Genomic DNA, 24,388 nt, shown 5'->3' on the forward strand with positions numbered 1-24,388 from the left:
CCTCTAGCTCCTCAGAGCAACCTTTGACACAAGAAGCTTCCCCTGTGCTTCAGCTGCTCTCCAAACAGGTGCTGGGAGATTCAGTGGGAGGGGGAGGGTTGGGGGCTTTCACTGCTGAAGACTCAGCAGAATTTGATGTCTTGAAAAGAGATATGGTGCACACAGGGGGAATAGTGATTTTGGACAGGTTTGCCTTCTTCAGTAGCTCACATTCCAGCTAAGAAACCTAGAGAAACCGGGAAGTGGGTCTGACAGGAGCAATGGAACATTTTTTTGGGTTTTTTTTTCCAAGAGAAGGATGTTAAATGTTTGATATGAGCAGAGAATGGCATCATTTACAGTTGATATCTCAAAAGCAGCAGCTGGGAGTAATTCCTACTCACATTAAGGAAGAAGGAATCCTCCATAAATGCCTGCCTGGTTCTCAGGGAGTTCAGACTGTGGGAAGCACTGTTGATCAGTGATAATTAGATTGAAGTAGCTGCTTTCCACAAGGATGCTGCAAGTGCACCTGATGTACTTTTTGGACCAAGTTCAAGAGAGAGGCCTTTGCTATTTTTACTTCAGAGCCATCAGTCAGGCTTTACAAAGTACCTCCTCTTGTAACTCCATACTCCCGTTCAAGTCCTGGAGCAAAACTGCAGTTCTGAGCTGGCTGCAGGTGAATCTAAGCATTCACTGCAAAAAGGAGAATCTTTCTCATCCATTCAGCCCAAGGTGTTTTGGGCTGTATGTTGCATTTTGGGTTCTCAGCCACTCAGCCCAAGATGGTTTGGGCTGTATATTGCTGTAACTTGCTAGCTACACGGGCCAAAGCACTGGACTTGATTACTGATGCAGTCTGTGAACATGAGGTGTTGGAAGTCCTGGGGGAACACTACACTTGATGGGGAGGCTGGCATGGTGCAGCTGCCTTTTATGACTGAGGTCCCCCCACCCACCCAAGACTTAATCATAGGGGAAAGCCTGGTGCTGGTAAATTCTTTTATGAGCAAAGAATTTCAACAGGTGACAGGCTTGTTGTTTCTACCCAGTGGCTGCCAGGATTTACTAATTAGAAGGTTCGGATCAAGCTTATTTACTTGCTGTTCTGAGAGGATGAGTCTGTGCTACTCCCTACCAAAAGGAGCTCAGGTTCAGCATAGTTTTGCTAGCACTTTTGTCTGTTGCTCCAGGGCATGCAAGCCGAAGCACTGGATTAGACATGCAGTCAGCCCATGCAGATCTGATAACATTCAGTCACTCTGGGCGATGGGAGCCCCAGTTGAGCGAGCCAAATGATGCTGTCGCTGTGAGGGCTGTCGTTCCTCTTCTGGAAGCTGTGCTTCTTACTTGAACAAGCATGACTCAGTTGAGGACCACTCCTCTTACCCCTTCCTTCTTTAAGTCATTCTTTCTGAGAGATTAGAAAAAAATGAAGGAGAATTCAAAGATCTATAAGCTGGAAAGAATCTTTTTTGTTCTGTGCAGCTTCTCTGAAGTGGTTTCTGATTCATCTTCTCCAGCAGAGAGGTCTTGCCTCCAGGCTTTGGATATGAGCACTCAGGGAAGGGGTGTGGAAGATTCATGCTTTTTGAGTCTTCTGGACACCCCTCAAGTTTGTGAAGAAGGCCCTGAGAGCAGGAGTTTCATTTTTCTCCACAGATTGTTTTACTCCTGACCAAGGCATTTCTTCTAAAATGTTTTCAGGGTGTTAAATGTTCTGAAGAGTATCCTTCTCCTTCCTCGGCTGCTCTGGCTGTTTCAGTGTCAATGAGGCAAAGCTTAGAAATGGACATTTGGGAGGCTGAATCAATACTCTCAGTTCCACTCTCAGAATACGGAAATTCCTTAGGGACTGGGGCAGGTTCCCTGAATGTGCAGCTGGAAGAGGAAGAGATCCCGGATCCCTATGAGTGAGGGAGATGATCCTTCTATTCTTCATTTCTTCTAAAGGGAACAGCTTCTCAGAGTGATTACTAATTATATTGACACCTTAAGCATTTTGTTTTCTCCGGTTCAAGATCTTCCCTCAATGGGGGATTCCATCCTTGAAGGAATTAGAAAGACTTCAAAGGTCTTTCTGGTGTATTTGACTCTCATTCTGGCACAGTGGGACTCTCCTGAAGAAGGACTATCAGTGGATAAAGTTATGGCTAAGCTTTATCTTTTAGTTCTGGGGGGAAAGGAAAGGTTAGCACAGCCTAATGTGAATGCCTTGATAATGTCTGTAAGAAGGCCACTCTTCCAATAGGAGCTGCTTAACTACTAGTTTGACTGGAGGGTCTATCATGTGTTTGAGCATAACTAGGTTGAATTTCTCCTATCATCTTATAGTCAATCTCTACTTCTGCATGCTATTCTACAAACTTATGAGTTTAGGAGTAGTGGCTCTGCTCCCGAAGAACTCTTTAGGAGCTTGGAAATTGTTCCATTTTCTACATCATTTTTTTGGAAAAAAAAATAGAAAGTCTTTTCATCTGATTACAAGGGGTTATCAATAGAAATCAAACAAAAGAAAACATGGAAAAGAAAATAAGATGATACCTTTTTTATTGGACATAACTTAATACATTTCTTGATTAGCTTTCGAAGGTTGCCCTTCTTTGTCAGATCGGAAATAAGCAAATGTGCTAGCTGACAGTGTATATAATTGAAAACATTCAAGCATTACTATGACAGTCTGACAGGGTGGGAGGATGGGGGTGGGTAGGAGGTATGCATGGGGACATCAAAGCATATCATTGATATTCTAACAGGATGGGTGTGGATAGGTGAGGGATGGAGAGAAATACAGCTTTATGGTTTATAATGGGCTAGGAATCCCAGATCCTTGTTAAGTCCTTTCTGTTGGGTGTTAAAATATTCAATCATTCTGACTTCAAAGGTCTTACGTTCTTGTATGGTTTTAAAGTTACCTTTCAGGATTCTCACTGTGAAGTCACTGGTACAGTGTCCTGGTCCTGTAAAATGCTGACCAACAGGGGTGGGAACCCTACTGGCACCAGTATTGTTCATGTGATGTCTATGTAAATTGAATCTTGTCTTAAGCATCTGGCCTGTTTCTCCAATATAGCATCCTTCGTTACATTTTTTACACTGAATGATATATACCACATTGGACGATGAGCAACTGAAAGATTCCTTTATGTTGAATATCTTTCCTTTGTGGATGACTGTGGGGTCCTGTGAAATATTTTGGCATAGTTTGCAACTGGATAAATTACAGGGAAGTGTGCCCTTCTGTTCCTTTTCAGTTTGTGATGGAAGTTTACTTCTGATTATTGTGTTTTAAGTTGAGTGACTGTCGGAAGGCCAGTACTGGTGGGGATGGGAATATCTCTTTCAGTAATTCATCCTCCTGGAGTATAGGTTGTAGATCTCTTATGATTTTCCTCAGTTTTTCCAGCTCTGGATTGTATGTCACTACAAGGGGGATTCTGTCTGTGGATTTTTTTCTCCTTGTACTGTAGCAGATTCTCCCTGGGTGTTTTGAGGGAGGAGGCAATATTCTTGGAGATTATTTTGGGGTTGTAGCCTTTCTGTTTGAAGGATGCAGTCAGGCTTTTAAGGTGTCTGTCTCTGTCCCCTGGGTCAGAGCAGATACGGTGGTAACTTGTGGCTTGGCTGTAAATGATGGATCTTTTTGTATGTGAAGGATGGAAGCTGGAGTTGTGCAGGTAGCTGCATCTGTCTGTGGGTTTCTTGTATATAGATGTTTGTATACAGCCATCACTGATTGAGACCGTGGTGTCCAAAAAATTGACTTTTTCTGGGGAGTAGTCAATTTTGAATCTGATTGTAGGATGGTATGTATTGAAGGCAGAATAAAATTGTTTCAGAGTTTCTTCACCCTCCGTCCAAATCATAAAAATGTCATCGATGTACCGGTAGTATTTTAGAGGTTTGTGTATTCAGAAATGTCTCTTCCAGCTCAGCCATAAAAAGGTTGGCATATTGGGGTGCTGTCCTGGTGCCCATCGCAGTGCCCATTATTTGTAGATAGATATCATTGTTAAAGCGGAAGTAGTTGTGAGTTAAAATGAATTTGATTAATTTTGTAATAGTTTCTGGTGAGTATTGATGGTCCAGTGTGGATTTGTTTAGGAGTCTTCCACATGCAGCTATGCCATACGCATGTGGAATGTTGCTGTATAGTGATTCTACATCCATCGTGACCAGAAGGGTGTTAGGTGGTAGTTGCTTGATATTTTTCAATTTATTCAGAGAGTCTGTGGTGTCTTGTATGAAGCTGTTAGTTTTGTGTACGAGAGGTTTCAGAATTCCCTCTATGAATCCAGATATTTCTTCCGTGAGTGTGCCAATACCTGATGTGATTGGTCTGCCAGGGTTTCCCGGTTTGTGGATCTTGGGTAGCATGTAGAATGTGCCCATAGAAGGCTGGTTTGGTACAAGGGGGAAATAAAATATTGCCTATTTCACGCTTCAGAGTGAAACTCATGCTATCGGTGTCAGCGGCTAGGCATCTGAAGTAGTTTCTGGTTAATCCGCTGAATTAAGACACTTGAGACTTTCTTTACTGACTCAGCATTCTAGTTATGAGCAAGCCTATAAGATTGGCAGTTTCTCCCAAAATATTTGCCAAAGTGAGCTGAGTGTTTGCAGCTTTTTTGTCTTTCTTATTGGATGGCTACCTAATACAGATCACTGCTGTGCTACATTTAGAAAGATGGCAGCCTATGTCTTCACTTCCTGTGATCCCTAGGCTGACTGCTCGGCTTCTTCATCAGCAAGAAGTTTTCTCAAGAACTAGGATATTGAAGGCTTCAACTGACTGCAATTCAAGGAAGATTTCCTTCCATATCAGAGATTGTTCAATACTAAATCAAGCTGTGTTTACACCAGAAGGAATATTGGACATGGGACTAATGGCAGGTGCTGAGTTTTATAGCAAAGTCAATAGGTTTCCTAGGAGCCTGAACTGACATCATATTTTTCTAAGCTCTCTAGGAGGTTCCAGATACCAGTTTTCATGTTAAGCAGTCTCAGGCTAGGGTTTATCTGGTAGTGTCTCAGCAATCTGAAATATTCAAGCTGTGGATGTAGCGGTTTCAGCAGAGACAAAGAAGACTACTGTCTTGGTTGAGGGGTTGTTATTTTGTTAATTCTAAATATTAAAGCTTCCACCTGATACAAAATTACAATGATGTATGGGGAAAAGCCTCAAAGAGCTCCCAGATCCAATATCAATCCGTCGGAGCTAAAATAGACCGTCAGGTCTTCTCTTCATCATAGGCAAAAAAAACCCCTTTTAGGTGGCCCTCGATGAATTTCTATAGGCAAAAACCCCTTATGAGCAGCCCTAAGTATATTTCTACTGGGACTGCAGTAATTTATTCAAAATTTTTTGTTTCTCTAGAATAAGAATTTTTTAAGGAAAATAACATATTATGTTGCAATGCACTTAGCTTAATTGCTTGAAATTCAATGCTACTCCTGCTTCATGCTGTGTTGTTCCTTGTTGAGTTACCCCGAGCCGACGTTGGCCAGCGTTTCGCTGCTTTTTCAAGGTCTCGGGTACTTACTGCGGGATACAAACACAAGAGTTAATATTATTTTGTTGAAAGATCTCCAGGGCCACAGGATGGAGTCTCGAAGTCTCTGTATTAGCCTTGCAGGCAGCTGTCTGTGGAGGCTGTGTAGCTTGGGCATATTTTAGGTAGTCAAAGCAATTGGTGAAAAAGCTATGCAGGGGATGATCCGGGTTCAACTTTTTTGGATTTGGACACAGTGTATTTGTTGGATGCCTTTATATGGTTTAAGCAGAGCTTCAGCAAAACGCATGGCTCTCTTTGTAGCTTCTCGTTGTTGTCTCTGGCTCAGAAATTAGTTTGAAGATGCTAATTCTAAAATGCATCTCAGTAAATTACCTTTTAAAGGAGGTTTGCTTTTTGGTGAGGACTTAAATAAAACTGTTAAAAGTCTTTCTGAGTCCAAGGTTCCTAAGCTTCTGGAAGATCACCCCAAATGTTCTTTTAGAGGTTTTTTTCATCTAGAGGATGCTTGAGGGAGTCTAGGAGACATAGACCAGGAAAGTATGCATGCCACTCGGCGCAGATTTCCTTTCAGAGATCAGTCCATCCAAGATTTCTTTGCAAGAACATCAGTTACAACCAAATATTCACTATGGAGGTTTGTGGGCCTGCTCTCTGTTGCATTTGGTAAGAGGTCAACTAAAGTCATTTTACCAGAGGTGGGCCCAGATAACCACAGATCTTTGGGTGCTAGAAGTTATTTAGGATGGCTACACCCTGGAGTGTGTTTGACCTCTTCCTGAGGAGCTTCTGGAATCATCCTGTCTATCTCGCCTAAAAGTGGAGGCAGTCTGACAGACCTTATGTTACTTCAGATAGACGTGGTAGTTCCAGTTCCATCTCTGGAACAGAAAACAGGATGTTGTTCAATTTATTTTGTAGGTCCAAAGTAAGAAGGTATCTTCCATCCAATCTCGATTGCAAAGTGGTCAACAATTTCTCAAGGTTCCTAGTGTTCAAATGGAAACTTTAAGAATGGTAATTGTGGTATTGCAGCAAGGAGAGTTTCTTACTACTTAAAATATAACAGAAGTTTACCTACACATCCCTGTAAGGAAATCTCATCAGTGTTGCCTGAGGTTTGCAATTTTGGGGCAGCATTTCCAGTTTTGTGCTCTACATTTTGGGCTGAACACAGCACCACATACATTTAGAAAGGTGGTGGTGGCAGCCACCTTACGCAAAGAGGGAATTTTAATCCACCCTTATTTAGACAACTGGTTAATAAGTTGTTCCAAGAAAGCGAAACAATCATACAGCAAGTGGTACACTTCCCTTACAAAAGTTGGGATAGGTTGTCAGTTTCTCCACAAGCAGCCTTATCCCATCCCAAATATTTGGGGGCAAAGTTTGACACTCTCCAAGGCAAAGTGTTTCATCCTACGGGGATAAGGAAAAAACTACAATCTCTGATCAGAAACCTCCTCACTCTTTGCAAACCAATGGTTTGCAGTACCTTCAAGTGTTGGGATCAATGGCTGAAACCTTAGAGTTAGTGCTGTGGGCCAGAAAGCACATGAGACCATTACACAGATCTTTTCTCCAATAAGTTGCAAGATCCGAGACAACATGGTTTCACCAAAGGGAAGTCGTGCCAAATGAATCTCATTGAATTCTTTGACTGGGTGACGGGAGAATTAAATCAAGGACATGCTATGGACGTCATCTACTTAGATTTCAGCAAGGCTTTTGACACGGTTCCCCACAGGAGGCTCTTGAATAAACTAGAAGGGCTGAAGATAGGACCCGAAGTGGTGAACTGGATTAGGAACTGGTTGACGGGCAGACGCCAGAGGGTGGTAGTGAATGGAGTTCGCTCGGAGGAGGGAAAGGTGAGTAGTGGAGTGCCTCAGGGATCGGTGCTGGGGCCCATTCTGTTCAATATATTTGTGAGTGACATTGCCGAAGGGTTACAAGGTAAAGTTTGCCTTTTTGCGGATGACACCAAGATTTGCAACAGAGTGGACACCCCGGAGGGAGTGGAAAACATGAAAAAAGATCTGAAGAAGCTGGAAAAATGGTCTAACGTTTGGCAATTAAAATTCAATGCGAAGAAATGCGAAGTGATGCACTTAGGGAGTAGAAATCCAAGGGAGGCGTATGTGTTAGGTGGGGAGAGCCTGATAGACACGGACGGGGAGAGGGATCTTGGGGTGATAGTATCTGAGGACCTGAAGGCGATGAAACAGTGCGACAAGGCGGTGGCCGTAGCGAGAAGGTTGCTAGGCTGTATAGAGAGAGGTGTGACCAGCAGAAAAAAGGAGGTTTTAATGCCCCTGTATAAGACGTTGGTGAGGCCCCACCTGGAGTATTGTGTTCAGTTTTGGAGGCTGTACCTTGCGAAGGATGTTAAAAAAATGGAAGCGGTACAAAGAAAAGCTACGAGGATGGTATGGGAGTTGCGTTCCAAGACGTATGAAGAGAGACTTGCTGACCTGAACATGTATACTCTGGAGGAAAGGAGGAACAGGGGTGATATGATACAGACGTTCAAATATTTGAAAGGTATTAATCCGCAAACGAATCTTTTCCGGAGATGGGAAGGCGATAGAACGAGAGGACATGAAATGAGATTGAAGGGGGGCAGACTCAGGAAAGATGTCAGGAAGTATTTCTTCACGGAGAGGGTGGTGAACGCTTGGAATGCCCTCCCGCGGGAGGTGGTGGAGATGAAAACGGTAACGGAATTCAAGCATGCGTGGGACAGGCATAAAGGAATCCTGTGCAGAAGGAATGGATCCACAGAAGCTTAGCTGAAATTGGGTGGCGGGGGGAAGAGGGGTTGGTGGTTGAGAGGCTAGGATGTGGGAGGGCAGACTTATACGGGGTCTGTGCCGGAGCCGGTGATGGGAGGCGGGACTGGTGGTTGGGAGGCGGGAAATACTGCTGCACAGACTTATACGGTCTGTGCCCTGAAAAAGACAAGTACAAATCAAGGTAAGGTATACACATATGAGTTTATCGTGGGCAGACTAGATGGACCGTGCAGGTCTTTTTCTGCCGTCATCTACTATGTTACTATGTTACTATGTAATATCTGGCCCTTTGTTCTTTTCGGTGGATCCTGAAAAAGGATGCAGCATCAAAAGTGGCAGTTGCTCAATGGGATAAAGAGGCTATTGCTTCTGCATATATGCTCCACAGTCATCCTGTTATGATTGGGGTCAGAACCCCTCTCAAACTTACCTCTTTCCTGGGGGTCAGCTTCTTAGCTGGCTTCTGTTTCTTTTGTCTGGCCTGTCTGAGCTGGCTCTGTCTCTCTGTGCTGGCAGCTTCCAGCAGCATGGGGTTAAATGTTTCTCTTTACTACAGCTGTGTGGGTGGACTGAGTTAGCTCTACCTCTCTTTGGGTGTACTGGCTTCAAGTGCTTCACGGTGTTGCATTGGTGTGGGTTGGGCCTCTCTGGGTCAGTGTGCTGTTGCCTGGGGCTAGGGAGTGTGACATCATCAGGGAGGGCCTTGATAAGGAAGTGGTGTTGTTTCCTTCAGAGCCTTTGCAACGGTGGTGTTTGCTTTAGGTAGGGTGGTGCAGTGTGCACTTCTGACTTTGTGTCTAGTTTCCCTGCTTGCTTTTGCTAAGGTCCAGGTTAGTGTTAGTGCAGTGTGCACTGGTGTCTGTGTGTTTAGCTTTCCTGCTTTTCCCTTATGGTTCCCCTGCTTTTCCCTCTTGGTTTTGGAAGCATTGCTGGGTGTAGGGCTTTGGAAGCTCTGTTGCTGATAGAAGTACTTCAGGGTTTGGTGTTGTTAGGAACACTGCAGAGTTTGCTGTTGGAAGTACTTCTGGGTTTGTGCTATTGGGAGCATTGCAGTCTTTGCTGTTGGTGTTTGGTGATTTAGAATCACTTTTGGCTTATGTGTTAGCTTCCCTGCTTTTTCCTTGTGGCTCCCCTGTCTTCCCTTTTAGTGCTAGGAGCTCTTCTGGTTGCTTGCCAGAGTAGTGCTTAGGAAGCACCTTGTTAGTTGTATCTAGCTTGCTAGAGCAGTGCTTAGGTAGCTTGTTAGTTTTGTGTTTAGCTTATTAGTGTAGAGCTCTGCTTGTAGCTTGGTGCTTAGTAGCACCTGTGTTAGCTTTGTGTTTAGTTCCCTGCTCTGTTAGTTTAGGGCTTAGGAAGTCCCTTTCTTGAGCAGGGCTTAGGAGCTCCTGTTTAGTATAGGGCTTAGGAAGTCCTTTTGTTAGTGTAGGCCTAGGAGTGCCCTGGTAGTCCAGTTCCTTGGAGCACTGCTGTCTCTTCTGTTTCCTGTCCTGGTCCCTGTGTCATCCGGTATCCGGTAAGTCCTGCCGGCTACTCGAACCCAGGAGCTCAACTCCTGGGGGGCTTAGTAGCTAAGTGCAGGTGAAGCTGTTCGGACCAGTCCAGTGTGCTCCAGTCCGGGGAATTCCAGTCCAGTGTTCCAGTCCGGGGGATTCCAGTCCGTGTGTTTTGGCTCGCTGGGCGGTGCGTGCAGTCCCTGCCGGTGTCGGTGTGCTTGCCCAGCATTGGTTGGTGGGTTTTGCCTGCTGCTGTCGCTCCTCGTCAGCAGCCCAAGGGCTCACGTTTGCTCCAGAGCCCAGCCCTGCGGGCTCTGAACCTGAGAACCTGACACATCCAGTTCGAGAAGTTTTGAAAGCTCATTCTAAAAGAGCTCAATCTGCTTCTTGGGTTGAGCTTTACTTAGTTCCTCCTCATGAAATTTGCAAAGCAGCAGCCTGGAAATCTATGCATTCTTTTGTCCATCACTATAGGTTGGATGTTCAAGTTCAAAGTGATGTGGCCTTTGGGGCCAAAATATTAGCAGCAGGAATTTCAATGTCCCATCCTCAGGAAGCACTGCTGTGATATATACCAAGGGTCTGGACTGGTCTGGTAGGGCAATAAGGAGAGAGAAATAGTTTTTCTGCTAATTTTTTCCTTCAGTCCCTCCAGACCACTCCAGAACCCACCCATGGTTCTTAGCATCAGGGTTGTTTTTTTTGTCTCCTCAAGTGTAAAGATTTTGATTTTGGCTAGTTTGGTATTCTTGTTTATTCTTTGTTCTGGAGCACTTTATCCTTTGTTTGTTCAGTGGTTCATTAGTTCCTATGAGAGATTTTTCCTTATAATTGCCTTTTATCTGTTTTGTTATGATAAAGACTGACTGGTCAGAGGGTTGTACAGGATTCTTAAGTGATGGCATCACAGCTCATTAGTTCTCAGTCTTCACCTGCTGGCAGGACAGCACAAACCCAAGAATCTGGACTGGTTCGGAGGGTCTCAAGGACAGACAATTTGCAGGAAATAACTAATTTACCTTTTTTTCTGTTAGATTAATAATCTATAAAGGAAAATAGGCAACTACATTCCTTTATAGAATAGGTTCCTACTAGGCACCCTCTGGGTGCAATTTATAGGTGCACAGTATTAGAATAATTTCCATCATGGATAATGGCCTTTGAATACCAAGCCCAGATGTTTACAAAGAAAAATGCTGATTCAGGAAAAATGCTTAAGCTGTGTTCATTGCTAGTACCATATCTGACTTTTTTAATTTTTATTTTGGTCTTCTGTTAGGTAATGAAATCACTCAAATTGAAGGTCTCGAAAGTTTACATTGTTTGCAAGAACTTGTGCTGGATCACAACCGCATTAAAATTATCAATGAATTCTCCTTCGTCAAACAAAGCTGCCTTTTGGAACTTCATTTAGAGGAAAACAGAATACGAGAACTAAATAATCTGCAACCTTTGATAAAGCTGAAAAAACTATTTATTGGATATAATAAAATCCAGGTACTATATTATGATACATTTAAATTACAGTATCACATTTTAGCACACATTGGGTTGTCTGTCTTCTTTTTGAGCAGGGACATGCACTGCTTTACAGTTTCACTGTCAGGTCCTCTATGGTACAAAATGCTGAGCAAATTGAAAACCAGCCACATATTTATTTATTTGTTACATTTGTATCCCACATTTTCCCACCTATTTGCAGGCTCAATGTGGCTTACATAGTACCGAAAAGGCAATCGCCAGGTCAGGTAGAGAAACAAATACAATTAGATATTAGGGTCAAATTAGGTAAGTTACAGGCACGGTAGGGGTCAAAGATAGGGGGGGTAAATAGTATCCAGTGGGGCTCATTTTCAAAGCACTTAGACTTACAAAGTTGTATAGTAACCTATGGAACTTTGTAAGTCTATGTGCTTTGAAAATACACCTTAGTATGATCTTTGGTTTTGCTGTGTTGCTGAGTTTGAGGCATTTATCTTGGATTGGTAGGGTATGCCTTTCCAAAAAGGTAGGTCTTTAGTGATTTCCTGAAGTTTAGATGGTCACAGATTGTTTTCACAGCTTTAGGCAGTGCGTTCCATAGTTGTGTGCTTATATAGGAGAAATTAGATGCGTAGGTTGTTTTGTATTTGAAACCTTTGCAGTTTGGGTAGTGGAGATTCAGGTAAGTTCGTGATGAACCGGTTCTGTTTCTGGTTGGGAGATCAATCAGGTCAGTCATGTATCCTGGGACTACACCGTAGATAATCTTGTGGACCAAGGTGCAGATTTTGAAGGTGATACGTTCTTTGATTGGGAGCCATCTTCATAAGCACTGGTGGTATCAGCTGAAAAGAACAGCCTATGGAATAAGCTGGTAAGGTCACTGAGGGCCACTGCACTTTTCAAAAATCACATAAATTTTTTCCACCAAGGTTAGGATTGCTTTCTCTTTGTTTGAGAATTACACAGGTGCACCTGGACCTTTCAAATACCCAGAATTACATAAACCCTTTCTCAGAGAATCTGCCATGCAAGTTGCTGTGCCTTGTGAGGTCCTTATTTCCTTAAACAGCCAAGTTCCAGAGAGTACACATTTTCCTGCTAACCACGTTCTCCCTTTTGTTGTATTTTATTGAAAATACAATTATTATAGAACTTGTCAAAGTAATAATCCTATATAATAATTCTCACCTCCAACGTTCTGACCTGCCTGGGACCGTGGCTCCCTCGGAGTTGGTCAGGACGGCTCCGTAGATCAGACTGACGTCACTGGCCGCATTATGACGTGACCCTAGCAGACCAACTCCGAGGGAGCCACGGTCCCAGGCAAGAAAGCACGTTGGAGGTGAGAATTAAGGAGCTCCGTCGACGATAATGACGTTGCAAACACCCCCTATCCCCCCTTCTTTCGTTTCAGGACCCCCCTCCCACTCCACCCCTCTGTGGCCCCTCCCCTTCGTAAGAGCTGGCTGCTTAAAAGTATTTACCTCCTGCACGCAGGGACGCCGCTTCCATCTGCCTTTTCTTTCGCTTCTGTTTCAGCTGTTCCTGTGGTCGGGACCACAGGAACAGCCGAAACACAAGCGAAAGAAAAAGCTGTCGGAAGCGGCGTCCCTGCGTGCAGGAGGTAAAAACTTTTAAGCAGACAGCTCTTACGAAGGGGAGGGCCAGACAGGTGGGGAGTGGGAGGGGGGTCCTGAAACGAAAGGGGGGGGTCAAGAACAACACGGGGGGGGGGTCCTGAAATGACAGAAGGGGGGGAGGGGGGTCCTGAAACGACGGGGGGGGAGGGGATTACTAGAAATCCACTGGAAGGGGAGGGGCAGGTCCTGGAACTGGAAGGGGAGGGGGGTCCTGGATCAGGGGGTAGCGGGGGGGGAAGGGGGGTCCTGGAACTCGGAGGGGGGGAGAGGCGGAGCGGGAAGGGAAGGGGGGATGGGAAGAAGTGGGAAGGGGTTCCGGAACTCGGACAGGGGTGGAAGGGGAAGGAGGGGGAGGGGGGTTCTGCAAACTCTCGGTCTCATTCACTCTTGGTCTCACAAAGAGTCTGTGTATTGCACACATACTCTCACACTCGCTGTCTCTCACACACACTCTCTCTCTCACACACACTGTATCTGTGTGAAACAAACTCTCTCACACACACACACACTGTATCTGTGTGAAGCACACACTCCCTCTCTCACTCACACTCACTGTGTCTCACAGACACACTCGCACACACTGTCATTCTCACACGCACACTCTCACAGACACACTCGCACCCAGTCTCACTCTCTTTCTGTCGCACACACACACTCGCAGAGTCACACTCTCTCTCTCTCTCTCACACTCACACAGTCACTCTCACACACACACTCTCTAAAACATACACACTCCGAGGAAAACCTTGCTAGCGCCCGTTTCATTTGTGCCAGAAACGGGCCTTTTTTACTAGTAATAATAATATTGACATCCGGTGTGGTGGCCATGCTATTTAGATGCGCTTAAATGCGCCTTTCTTCCCCTCGCCATTAAACCCCCTCCTCTGAACCCATCTTGGAATCCATCGGTTGATGTGTATCAGTGGAGTAACGTCCTTTACTGAAGTTCTGCCTGCCATTCTGGGGTGAGATGCCTCGTGTTTTGAAGCAGAAGTTGGTTCCCAAGTATCAAAGACATGTATGCCAGCAAAGGCACTAAACCCTACGTGAGTGTGGAGGTGGCAGAGACAGAAAATGCATCCCTGGGAAGAGCCCAGGGCAATTCATCGGGCTCTGGTAAGAACGAGGTGCTGGAACACACTTTGGTGGAACTGCGAGCTGCCAAGTTGGATATTACGAAGTCGGTAGTCTTGAAATTAGAGGAGAAACTGGTGGCAGTTCACAATCAGCTGGAAGAAGTAGAGGGATATCAGCATGCGGTGGACGATGCACAGGGGCAAGAAGCTATATCTTTGCAAAGGCAAGTGTAGCAATTGCCTGATAAGCTGGAAGACTATGAGAACAGAGCTTGTAGATCAAATATGAGGTTGGTGGGGGTGCCGGAGGGCTCGAGAGGGAGAGAGTATCCATCAGCTATTATTTAATTGCTTTCCGGACCCCCCCCTCCCCTGACTCAGCCTCTTTATGAAATTCAGAGAACGCATCTAGAACTTCGTCCAGTGCCGGACCCCCAGATGCCTACAAGGGCCTTTATTATTAAAATGTTGTGATTTCCAGATGTGGACTATATCTTGCACTTAGCATGTCCTCAAAAATCTGTCATCTGGGAAAGCCATCTATCAAAGTATTTTCTGATTTTACTGCTGAGATGGTGAGAAGGAAGAAAGAACTCTGGCAGTATAAACAGGCTTTGTTGAACAGGGGGATTCAAGCTGGAATTTGGTTTCCCGCCAAACTTGTTATTATTGTGGATGGTCAGAGAAGATTTCTACAGTCTGAGAAGGAGATCCAGACATTTCTTAAAAGTTTGGATTTTACTTGCAAACAAAAGAAGGATTCCATCAGGGAGCCCAAGTCACATTCTGTGGCCCCTGATGCTTTTAAGAAAGCGGTTCCATCTTCTAAACCTCAATGACACTGGAAAAGGGATACCCAGGTTGAGATCCAGTCAGTTGCTGTACCTTCTGCGCAGCTGCCTTCAGGGCGTCAATTCTTTCAGGCTCCTCCTCACCCTTCAGGAAAGGGGGGTCAGTCGAGCTTGTCATCTGCGAGTTCTGCACAAGGAGTGGATGTGGACTCAGAGAACTCAGAGGGTCATGCAGAAAGTGCACTATATGAAGAATTGGAGATTCCAGGCTCTTGAATTCCTGCATCTGGAATTATGTTTTTTTTCTTGGTTTCTGGTGGTGAAGAGGTTTGCAACTGCTTATATTCTGTTTCTTAGTGATAAAGGTATACTGTTTGTGTTTTCATATATCTTATTTTCGGGTTATCTCAATTCAGTAGATGCTGTGGGAGTAATATTTCTTGTGTGTTGAGGTGGGTGAGGGGGGTTGGGGGAAGCTGGTCACTGAGGAAGATTTGAAACTCTTTTGGGGGATGGTTTGGTGAGGGGGTTGGAGGGGCAGTGGAGTAGGGATCGGAGTGGTGGGTTGGTGGAAAGAGGGGGAGTTCTGACATTTGTGTGCTAGTTACAGGCATGTAGCACTATTGAATTTAGATATGAAGATATTCGCTAAAATACTAGGCAGTAGGTTGGAAGTGGTTTTACCCAATATTATACACTGTGACCAAACTGGATTTGTCAGGGGGAGACAGTTGGGGGATAATGTGAGGAGGGTGCTTGACCTGATAGAATGCCTAAAGTGGAAGAAAACCAATGGTCTCTGTGTGGCTTTGGATGCGGAAAAGGCGTTTGATCGGCTTGAGTGGAAGTTTTTGTTTGAGGTAATGAATCAGACGGGGCTGGTTGGTGCATTTGGTACCCTGGGTTAGGGCACCGTATACCTAACCGTATACCTAAAAGTTCTATCGTAGTAAATGAGATTACCTTGGCAGCATTTTCCCTTCATAGAGAGATTCGGCGGGGTTGTCCTATGTCTCCATTGCTGTTCGCCCTTGCATTGGAGCCCTTGGCTTGCAAATTCAGACAAATTCTTTCATTCGTCCTATCAACATAGTGGGAGAGGATAACAAACTTTTGCTGAAATCAGATGATACTTTGATATTTATGGAACACCCAGATGTTTCCCTCCCTCATTTATTACAAGAGATTCAGAATTATGGGGAGATATCTGGCTTTAAAGTAAACATGGATAAAACTGAAGCATTATGTTTTAATCTTACAAAACAAGAACAAAAACAAATACCTTTTAAGATGGCCTCTCAGGGGGTTCAGTACCTGGATATTACAATTATACGAGATTTGAAAAAGCTGCATGCCCTTAACTATGACAAGCTGACTTCGCAGGTTAAATCCTTATTCGCTAGATGGGATCACTTAAGTCTGACGCGGTGGGGAAGGGTGACTGTCATACAAATGATAGTGTTTCCCAAAATTTTATTTTTATTTTCTCATTTACCTATTGTTATTCCAAAGACACAATTTAGGATATGAGACAAGATGTTTCAGATGTTTATCTGAAAGGACCGGAAGCCAAAATTTCAGATCACTACCCTTTCTATGCCACGGCTGAGGGGAGGGGTGGTTCTTCCTGACCTGAGATTGTACTATCAAACAGCTGTATTGAAGGCCATCCGGGAGTTTTATGTTGAGGGCTTCCATGTTCACTAGGTTCGACACAAAGCTGCTTTTTTGAAACCTTCGATTTTTGATTTCCATCAGCCAGAAGCTCTTAGTTCCATCTCCAAACCTCTACCACACTTATTTTTGGACCACTTGCAAAGAGTTTGGGTGGAAGTTAGGGAAAGGTGGAGGGTACCGGGTTTGATATTTCCATATAGTAAATTAAAACATTATCGCCCTAGTTCTACTTCTTAATTTGGTCTCTTTCGGGACAGACGAGATGAACTTGAGTGGGGTTTGTGTTCAAATTTTTTCTGTGAGGGATCTCTGGTGTTTCATGCTTAGCTACAGGAGTGGACTAATTTTAAAATTCCTTTTTTAAGTTTTTTCAAATCCATGATTTACTGATAAGTGCAGGTGCTGAATGGAATCTGCACAGAGCTCCTACTGCCTTAGAAACCTTGATTTTTAAGGTCCCTTAGAGGAGGGGGATATTGTCCCACATATATGGTTCCCTATTGGACCATGGTTGCGCTCCTCCCGTTTCCTACCAACAGGCTTGGGGAAACACAGTTGGGGACTTCCTTGGAGATTGGGGTTTGGAAGCAGATTTGTGGGTATGTCCATAAATGTTCATTGATTACTAATAAGTTACTGCACAGGAAATACTGGTCTCCACTCCAGTTGGCTCAGTTTTCCAAGTCTGAGTCTGGATCTTGCTGGCGAAAGTGCAGACAATCTGGTTCTTTTGATCATATGTGGTTGGACTGTCCAATTATCCGGGCTTTTTGGTTGGAGGTGTAGACATCTCTACAACACTGAACTATGGAGAATTGGGTGGATGACCCTTTGCATTGCTTACTAGGTTTTTTACCATCTGATTCTTTTACGTGGTATCAACAGTCTCTAGTGGTCACACTGGTTCTTTCAGCTAAGATGACTATTGTTCGGCACTGGAGAGATGCTCAGGCTCCTTCTCAGATGGCCTGGCTGGCTGTCTTTATGGAACTGTATGGTTTCAAGCAACTTACATTTTCTATTAAAGGGAGGAAAGCCTGGTTCCTCAAGAAATGGTCATCATTTTGGATGGACTCTTCCTGATTTTAAGACCAGACATTTTATTCCAGGCGGTTCTTTTTGATTTCTACCTGCAACCTGTAGTTTGTTTTTTGTATCCTTGGTTTTTATCTTTTGTTTCTCCTATGTTTACTCACTTCACTTTGTCGTTATTGGGTGCATCTTACTACTTGTGGGGGTTTAGTTGTTTGGGTTGAGTTTTGGGTTGGGGTATTTGGGGTGGGGAGGGGGCAGGGGACAGGGGCATGGGAGTAAAGGGGGGTTTCTGTTATGAAAATCTGCCACTTTTGTTTATATCAGACTGTATTGTATTATTTGGTTTCCTGTTGTGTAGTGGTTAATAAAAATTTTCTATTAAAAAAAAGTAATAATAACAATATTCCATAGCGTCCCACAGATCAATCCAGAGACTTGTGGGTTGTGTCCCTCTACCAGCAGGTGGAGATAGTGAGAACCTCCGAGGTTTGCTATATGTGGACCTGTGCAGCCAAGAAAAACATCAGTATTCTCTCTATCTAGCAGGTGGAGGGACATCTCTGTGCAGCTCTGGTTTGATCTGGCTACTGGTGTCCTTTGGACCTAGTTTAGCACAGTCAGTGGTTGAGTGGCTGTTTGTAGCTTCTGGTGTACACTTGGTGGTACCAGGTCCCTCCTGGTCTCCCCCTACCTTTCCTCCGTCGCCCAGGGCAGTGGGCCCGATCGGTTGTTGCCTTTCTCTCTTCAGTAAAAAAAAAAAAAAAGGTAAGCATCTCTTTACGAGACTTTGTTTTTGTTTAATCATACGGAGGAGCTAGATTGGCTGTCGAGTCTGTTTGAGGGGCAGGTGTTTGTGGAGCATGTTAGTGCCTTCTGAGGCAGCTAAGCGCTGCTCCTGGTGTGGGGGCTGGAGAGCAGCATCGGGGGAGTGTGAGTCATGCCACCGTCAGCCCACAGCGGGTGTTCAGTGCGACGGGGGTTCCCGTCAGGCGTCCGGTGAGTCGTAAGCACAGGGGATAGTTTTGGCGGTTTCCTCGGGGCAGTTAGTGCAGCGCGTGTCGGCAGGCGCCATTTTTTCCTCTCAGGCACGACCAGCTCCGCACATGGCGGTTAACAGGAGGCACAGCACGTTTCTGTGGCACAGACTCTGATGGAGGAAAGCAATTTAGAGGGAGCATGGGAGTCCCTTTCAGTTCCTTTTCCCCTGGATTTTGTTTTAACGTACAACACATGAATAAGTCAGGAGCTTCTCATCAGGCAGCCCCATCTCTTTCTCAGCAAACTTTGGTTGCTGCAGCCTCTCAGTCTTTCCTGCCAAAATGTCCCCGGGTAGAGATTTTGGATCCCGAGGAACTATCTGACACAGATGGCCCGGTTTTGTCTCCGGCCTGTCTCTCAGAATCATTGAATTTGGCAGATGAGGTCACCCTGCCTTCTGAGGAGGGGGATGACCCGACGGCTGCCCACCTTTTTCGCAGGGAAGATCTTCCCTCCCTGATTATTAGGGCTTTTGAGGTTTTGGCCATTTCACCCCCTGAATCGTCAGGGGGAGCAGGTCCGGTGCCCTTTATTATGTTTGGCATCAAATGCCCATCTCGTTCCTTTCATGTGCATGAGGCCATGAAAATCCTTATGTCGGAGCAATGGGATACGCCGGACAGTGGGCTTAAGGTTGCTAGAGCTATGTCATGTCTTTTCGCGCTTCCTGCTGCTGACTTAGACTTGCTGAAGGTTCCTATGGTGGATTCATTGATCACAGCGGTCACTAAGAAAACCACTCTCCCTGTGGAGGGTAGCACGGCGCTCAAGGACCCTCAGGATTGTAAGTTGGAGACTTGCTTGAAGCTGCCCTTTGAAGTAGCTGCCCTTTCCCTGCAAGCTTCAGTTTGTGGCTCCTCTGCGGCGCGGGCATGCTTATCGTGGGTACAGAAAGCCTCCTCTCCGGAGGACCTTGTGGCTGTTTTGCCAGCCTTAGAGTCCAGTTTAACCTTCCTTGCGGATCTTCTTTATGATCTTTTGAGGGCTTCGGCGACGGAGGTTTCCATAGCGGTCACCGCACGTCACTGGCTGTGGTTGCGACATTTGGCTGCAGATGTGGCCTCTAAGTCACGGCTGGCAAGGCTTCCTTTTAGGGGAAAGTTTTTGTTTGGGACAGACCTAGAACAGATTGTGAAGGACCTCGGTGACTCTAAGGGTCAGCACCTCCTGGAGGACAGGTCCAAATTTGTGTGACCGGCAGGACCTAGACCTAAGTTTACCGCCCAGGTCGCGGGGCCTCTTTTCAGAGAGCAAGGTCTTCTCAGAGACCTCAGCCCTTTGGAGGTGACAGGCAGGCCTTCCTTTCCGGTAACAAAAACCAGCCCACAGCCAGATCCGCCCAATGATGGGGCCCTGGTCCATATCCAGCCGGTTATTGGGGGCAGGCTGTCCCTATTCTTGGTGGAGTGGACCAGGGTAACATCTGACGGATGGGTCTTGGAGATTATCAGAGACAGCTACGTTGGAATTGGCTCGTCCGATAGAAGACTCATTTCTGGAATCTCCTTGCAAATCTCCCACCAAGGTGCAGGCAGTTCGTCACACCCTCAACTTACAACGACTGGGAGCCGTCCAGCCTGTACCCCCCAGCAGAAAGAGGGTGCGGTCGATACTCCATTTAATTTGTGGTGCCAAAAAAGGGCAGTTCTTGGCGACCCGTCCTAGATCTCAAGTGCATCAACAGGTCCTTACGGGTTCTGCATTTCTGCATGGAAACCCTCCGCTTGGTGATCGCAGCGGTACAGCCAGGGGAGTTTTTGATGTCTCTCGATCTCAAAGAGGCCTATTTACACATTCCAATTTGGCCTCCCCACAGGCGTTTTCTTCACTTTGCAGTGCTCAGTCGTCATTTTCAATTCAAAGTGATGCCCTTCGTCCTAGCCACAGCACCTCGGACTTTTTCCAAGGTCTTTGTCATAGTGGCGGCCTATCTTAGAAAGGAAGGGATTCAAGTCCATCCTTATCTAGACGACTGGCTTGTGCGGTCATCTTCTTTCAAGGAGAGTCAACAGGCAACCAACAGAGTGGTCGGGTTGCTTCAATCGCTTGGTTGGATGATCAACTTCCCAAAGTGCAGCCTTATGCCCTCCCAGACGCTGGAATACTTGGGCATGTGCTTCGATACCCAAACAGGGATAGTTTCTCTTCCTTCAGCTTGAGCACAGTGGTTGCAGGGTCAGTTGCGAGCTCTGTTCCAAACTCCGAACCCGCGGGCTTGGGGCTATGTACAAGTTTTGGGTTCCATGGCCTCCACCTTGGACGTCGTAAAGTGCGCCAGAGTTCACATGCGCCCCCTGCAGTGGCACCTTCTGAGCCGTTGGTCTCCTTTCTTGGAGGATTTCGAGGTTCGGGTGCCATGTTCAACCCTTCTGCACACAATCATGCACTGGTGGTTCATTCAAAAGAATCTCGTGTCAGGCATTCCTCTGCAAACCCTGGAATGGAAGATCGTGACCACAGATGCATCACTGTCTGGTTGGGGGGCTCATTGCCTCCAACAGACGGCCCAGGGCATTTGGACCTCAATGGAGGTGTCTTAGTCCATCAACCGCTTGGAGTTGCAGGCGATTCATCTGGCCCTTCGGAGTTTCTGTCTCTTCTCCGTGGTTGCCTAGTTCGAGTTCTCTCGGACAATGTGACGACGGTCGCCTACGTGAACCATCGGGGGCACCAGGAGTGCACCACTAGCGTGTGAGGTGGCCCTGATCTGCCGTTGGGCAGAGACTCATCTCTCTCTCTTGACGGCGACTCGTATAGCGGGGTCACAGAATGTGCAAGCGGACTTTCTCAGTTGCCACCAGTTGGAGCCGGGGGAGTGGACACTCTCCCTTCTGGCCTTCGATCAGATAGCTGCCCATTGGGGGATGCCGGTGATGGACTTAATGGCCACCGCATTCAATGCGAAGGTTCGCCGTTTCTTCAGCAGGGGAAGAGAGCTCGGCTCAGAAGGCATCGATGCTCTTCTACAATCTTGGCCCAGGGGCCTGCTCTATGCCTTTCCCCCGTGGCCTATGGTGGGCAGGTTACTGACTCGCATTGTCAGTCATCCCGGTCGAGTGATCCTGATGGCCCCAGATAGGCCCAGACGTGCCTGGTACACGGATATGGTCAGGCTCCTGTTCGATCGTCCTCTCCGGCTCCAGGCGCAGGACGGTCTCTTGCTGCAGGGACCAATCATGATGGAGGATCCCTCCCCCTTTGGTCTTATGGCCTGGCCCTTGAAAGGGCGAAGTTGAGAAGGAAAGGGTATCCAGACGCGGTTATCGCTACGATGCTTCAGGTTTGGAAAAGATCCACCTCGATAGCTTATGCTAGGGTGTGGCGTACCTTCGATTCATGGTGTGCGAGTTTGGGATTGTCAGCGGCTTCGGCTTCGGTATCAGTTATCCTCTTGTTTCTTCAGGAGGGTGTACAGAAATCACTCTCGTTGAGTTCTCTTAAGGTGCAGGTGGCAGCTCTGGCATGCTTTAGAGGCTGGCTTCAGAGGGTGTCGATTGCCTCCCACCCGGATGTGGTTCATTTTTTGAGCGGCGTAAATCAGTTGTGTCCTCTGCACGTGCCAGTTCTGCCATCCTGGAACCTTAATCTAGTTCTCAAAGTACTTCAGCGTCCTTTTGAACCCTTATCGGGGATTACGGTTAAGGATCTTACCTTGAAGGTGATTTTCCTAGTAGCCATTACTTCCGCTCGGAGACTTTCAGAGTTGCAGGCTGTTTCTTGCAGAGACCCCTTCCTGCGTTTTACGGAGGTGGGGGTATCGATTAGGACAGTTCCTTCATTTTTGCCCAAGGTGGTTTCTCATTTCCATTTGGGGCAGTCTCTGCATTTGCCGACTTTTCGCCGTGAAGATTACCCTGAGCAAGTCCGGGCTCTTTGCTGCCTCGACGTGAGATGGGCTCTTCTCAGGTATTTGGAGATGATGAATGAATTTCATCTTTCTGACCATCTCTTCATCCTTTTTGGAGGCAGTAAGAAGGGTGATATGGCTTCCAAGGCCACCATAGCCCATTGGATGTGGGAGGCCATCACTTTGGCCTACATGGCATTGGGCAAGCAAGCCCCTGCGCAAATTCGTGCTCATTCTATGTGAGCTCAGGCTTCCTCCTATGCAGAGTCCTGTTTGGTTTCTCTGGAAGATATCTGTAGAGCCACTACATAGGCTTCGCTCCATACGTTCACTCGTCATTATTGGGTGGATGTGGCAGCTTGGCAGGATGCGGTGTTTGGCTCGTCGGTGATTTTTGCCGGGTTGGGGGTGTCCCGCCCTACTTGAGGACTGCTTGTGTACATCCCAAAAGTCTCTGGATTGATCTGTGGGACGCTATGGAAGGAAAAATTAATTCTTACCTGATAATTTTCTTTCCATTAGTCCCAACAGATCAATCCAGAGGCCCCCCCCCCCCCTGGATTTACTGTCTGCGGTTTTGTTTCGGTTGGTTAGTTTTCTCTGGTTTCATTGTTCTGATTAAATAATAAAAACAAATAAATCTCTCCCCCTTCACACTTCCGGCTGGAGGCTTCATTTAGAACGTTGGTGGTGCCTTTTATATAGAAAGATTATAGTTATATTTATAGTAGCATTGACTTTGTATACAGCTCTGTACAATGAAGAGCTGATAAGTGAGTAAAAGGAAACTGAAGTTTTTAAAACAGGTCAGTCATATACTATAGATAAACTATATTGTGCAATCTGCAGTCTGAGAAACAAGTAACTAAATGGCTTCAGAAAAGCTTTTCAAAATAGCTGTATAGAAGAGTTTGCTGGCAGTTGGTCCTCTTTTTGAGGACATGTCCGGGTAAATCCGGACATATGGTAACCCTACCCAGCAGTCACATTTTCTTTCTCTTTTTTTCCCTAGGAAGCCTTTTCAGTGTGCTCGTTTTCAGAAAACATCTCATTAATGAGCTGTTTTGTACGAATTTGAAATGTAAAAGCTTATTAATGAGAACGTTAAATACATTTTCACAAAGGAAACTTTACCACAGTGTGGTTCTTCTGTGAAACTTTTTGCAAAAGGGATTTCATACTTTAAATAGCACAAAAACACCAGCCTATTTTGCATTTTTATGCTCTAGTGGCATATTTGCACTGTTTAACATGCAAAGCCCCTCTGGGAAACAATTTTACACTTTAGTTACATGAAGCCCAAGGATACTTTAATGGGGGGAGAGGGAAGAGAGGGGGAAACTGGGATGCAGAGGCTTGAGTAAGCCATGCTTTCAGTGTACTAGTTTGTTCTGTAAAAGAAGGAGTGGGTTAATAAGATGACTACTGCCCAGTTGTTAGGGAAATTGAAGAGAGCCTCATGTTTTCTTGCTTCCTCCACACTCATACTCTGGTTTGAGAAGCAAGTTATGAGCTATGATGGAGGGTTTGTTTGTTCTAGAATGATCACCAACATTCCCAGAACACCAACTGCCAGCAAACTCTTCTATACAGCTATTTTGAAAAGCTTTTCTGAAGCCATTTAGTTACTTGTTTCTCAGACTGCAGATTGCACAATATAGTTTATCTATAGTATATGACTGACCTGTTTTAAAAACTTCAGTTTCCTTTTACTCACTTATCAGCTCTTCATTGTACAGAGCTGTATACAAAGTCAATGCTACTTTTTGAGGACATGTCCGGGCAACTGGGCGGGTTTTGCCCATCTGCCCGTTTGTCCGGATTTCTGTACAAACGGGCAGGCTAGTGGGCGGACAAACGAGCAGATTGCTAGCCTCCCCTCCCCTTGCTTACTACTGCCCTGGTGGTCTAGTGACCTCTTCCGCCTTTGGGGCAGGAAAGAGCCCCCTCTTCAAGGTCACGTCAACTCTCAGCGGCCATTTTGAATCGGCGCTGAGATCAGCAACAGGAAGGATG

The 24,388-nt window shown here is 45.8% G+C and overlaps 1 protein-coding gene across 2 annotated transcripts in view; it reads left to right on the plus strand.

Annotated features, from left to right (window-relative positions):
• The window catches only part of LRRC9 (leucine rich repeat containing 9), a 469,353-nt gene that overhangs the window by 370,553 nt on the left and 74,412 nt on the right, over positions 1-24,388 (plus strand). For both annotated transcript variants that reach the window (XM_030213856.1, XM_030213854.1), the window contains one exon: positions 11,063-11,280. In XM_030213856.1, coding sequence (XP_030069716.1) covers positions 11,063-11,280 — 218 coding nt within the window. The remainder of the gene's footprint in view (positions 1-11,062; positions 11,281-24,388) is intronic.

The sequence above is a fragment of the Microcaecilia unicolor genome, chromosome 9 (assembly GCF_901765095.1).
Source record: "Microcaecilia unicolor chromosome 9, aMicUni1.1, whole genome shotgun sequence".
Classification (NCBI taxonomy): Eukaryota; Metazoa; Chordata; class Amphibia; order Gymnophiona; family Siphonopidae; genus Microcaecilia; species Microcaecilia unicolor.